Source organism: Salvia miltiorrhiza, chromosome 3, assembly GCF_028751815.1.
Source record: "Salvia miltiorrhiza cultivar Shanhuang (shh) chromosome 3, IMPLAD_Smil_shh, whole genome shotgun sequence".
NCBI classification, from domain to species: Eukaryota; Viridiplantae; Streptophyta; class Magnoliopsida; order Lamiales; family Lamiaceae; genus Salvia; species Salvia miltiorrhiza.
This window is the reverse complement of record NC_080389.1, coordinates 38,063,245-38,066,126: the sequence shown is the minus strand read 5'-3', so window position 1 is coordinate 38,066,126 and position 2,882 is coordinate 38,063,245. Positions and strand designations below refer to the sequence as shown.

The following is a 2,882-nucleotide window of genomic DNA, read 5'->3' as shown; positions in this document are numbered from 1 at the left end:
CTTCAGAGTAGAGATACAGATTTGGCCAGTGCTGAGCTGGCTTTTTCAGCTCTGACGGCAAAGTCAGAGTAGAAAATGTAGCGCTGAAAACAAGGACATTAACACCCAAAACATCAAAGCATCCGCACAAGCAACCAAAACTAGGAAAACAACACAAAAAACTAAAAACAAAGAACAAGAAAAACAAAAACTAAAATAAACCAACGGTGGGTTGCCTCCCACCAAGCGCTAGTTTTAGAGTCGCTAGCCCGACTTCAGTTCTGACCATCAATGAGGATCGTGCAGAGCTTGAGACTCCACCACCATCGGCGGGCTCTGGTGCTCATAGTACGACTTCACTCTATGGCCGTTCACTCTTAAACTCTCCTTCGTATTCTCATTAAACACCTCTATAGCACCATGCTCAAACACCTCCTTTAGTAAAATTGAACCACTCCATCTAGATTTCAGCTTGCCCGGAAACAACTTTAGTCTAGAATTGAACAATAGCACCTTCATTCTGGGACAGTGCTTCTTGTGAGAAATGCGACGATCGTGCAACCGCTTCACTTTGTCCTTGTAAATCCTTGCACTTTCATACGCCTCATTGCGTAGCTCATCCAACTCCTCCATTTGCAGCGTGCGCTACTTCACGGCAGAGTCCAAATCATAATTGGCAGCCTTTATTGCCCAGTAAGCTTTGTGCTCAATCTCCACCGGCAGATGGCAGGCCTTGCCATAAACGAGACGGTACGGACTCATCCCAAGCACGCCCTTGAAAGCAGTTTTGTACGCCCAGAGAGCATCATTTAGCTTTGCAGACCAATCCTTGCGCAAGGGTTACACTGTCTTCTCCAAAATGCCTTTGATATGCCGATTGCTTGTCTCAGCTTGTCCAGAGGTCTACGGGTGATATGGTGATGCCACTTTGTGCGTGATCCCATTCTTCTTCATGAGTTTTGCAAACAACTTGTTGCAAAAGTGCTTGCCTCCATCGCTAATGATAGGTCTGGGAAATCCGAATCTACAAAGAATGTTCTCTTGCACAAACTTAAGCACAACATTAGCATCACATGTCCGCGTGGGAATAGCTTCAACCCATTTGAACACATAATCTACAACAAGCAAGATATATTGAAACCCATGCGAAGTAGGAAATGGCCCCATGAAATAAATGCCCCACACATCAAAAATTTCGACAATTAATATGCTATGGAGAGGCATCTCATTCCTTCGGCCGATATTTTCTACTCTCTGGCACCTATCGCACGCAAGAGTAAACATATGTGCATCTTTGAAAATTGAAGGCCAGAACAAACCTGATTGAAGAACTTTGTGTGCTGTCTTCTGCGCCCCAAAGTGTCCACCACAATGATCTTCGTGACACATTTACAGAACTTGCTGCTGCTCCTCTGCCGGCATGCACCGTCGAATGACTTCATCTTTTCCAAGCTTGAAGAGGTGAGGAATCTCCCAATAATAGTGCTTGCACAGTGCTAAAAACCTCTTCCTCTCCTGCGATGTCAGCTCAGGCCTCAATACACCACATACTAAATAATTAACTATATCAGCATACCAAGGTACAGCGCTCGCAGGGCTGAGCTGTGCAGAGCTGAGCTCGGCAGAGCTGACTTTGTCAGAGCTGGAATCGGCAGTGCTGAACTTGGCAGAGCTACGCTCGGCAGAGCTAGCCTGGGCAGAGCTAAGATCGGCAGAGCTGAGCTCGGCAGAGCTTAATTCATATGCATGTAATAACACTCATGTTTCCATGGTTTTTAATGTTCTTATGATGTTAATTTTATAGGAAACTGAGTGTTTGATGATTGTTTTGTGCTTAAATAGCTTTATATTGTGAAATATGTTACTTGCTCGTACTTTGATGAATTTTACAGAAATATGAAGTTCGAATTTGGACTGTTGATCTTAATGAAAGTTGTATTTCGTCTCGATACGAGTTCGTAGACGCAAACGGTTTGCAAATCCGAGTTCGGACGAGAAAGATATGGCCATAACAAGAAAGTCGCGCGCAGCAGTGAATAGTATCCGACGGGAATTTCCGAATTTTCGGGAATTTTCGGGATTTTCGGATTTTATCAGTATTTTCGAGTTCTACACTGTATTTATCTCCTGTGCCTATATATAGGTCCTTTCCCTGACCTATTAGACACATCTTTTCACATCTCTTCACCTCCTTTCTTTTTCTTTTTCTTTTTTTAGTTTTACATTCAGTTTTCATAGATTAGATTTATTTCTGCAGATTCAAGCTGTTCATCCAGAATTTCTTCCGGGTTTTATCTATTTCATTTATTTTAATTGCTTTCTTTTTATTTATGCTTTTGATTTATTTTAGTATGTCTGGCTAGTTTGTTAATCTGAACCTAGGGTTTGTACATAGCTGATTAATTATGTGTGCATGATTTATTGATATCAATTTGCCCTCCAACTTATGATTCATGATTCCTGGTGCTTAATTTCTTGTGAATTATTTGGCCAATAATTTACATGTCTAGCTGTTCAGTTTGAGTTTTGAATGCGATAATTGTTCAGCCGATTCAGGAATGCATGTTATAGTAGTAGCCTTAACACTTGAATGGGATAAGTGAAACTATAGGGAGCTATTCTTTGTGTACGCTTGGGAGTTAATTTATTCCTTGGAGTCTTGAATGTGAAGGGGGGTAAATTAATCTACTTTCATAGGTGTTCGTTAGAGAAGCTTGTGAATAGTTTTGTGATCTCTCATCAGGGTTGGATTAAATTGGTAATTGAATCAATAGATTAAATGCATGTAATTAATTAGTAAAAGTACATCCCTAGGGTCAGAGTCTTTTAATATTTGATTTATTTATCATTGTTTTTCTGCTGTTTAGATTTTATGTTATTAAGTTGAGTATTTGATTCACCGT

General features: G+C 40.9%; 1 protein-coding gene across 1 annotated transcript; it reads right to left on the bottom strand.

The window, feature by feature from the left end:
• Positions 1-267: 267 nt before the first annotated feature.
• Positions 268-612, bottom strand: LOC131018760 (uncharacterized). The gene has a single exon (XM_057947464.1). It carries the CDS (start codon positions 610-612, stop codon positions 268-270), a length of 345 nt encoding a protein of 114 aa, XP_057803447.1.
• Positions 613-2,882: the final 2,270 nt, after the last annotated feature.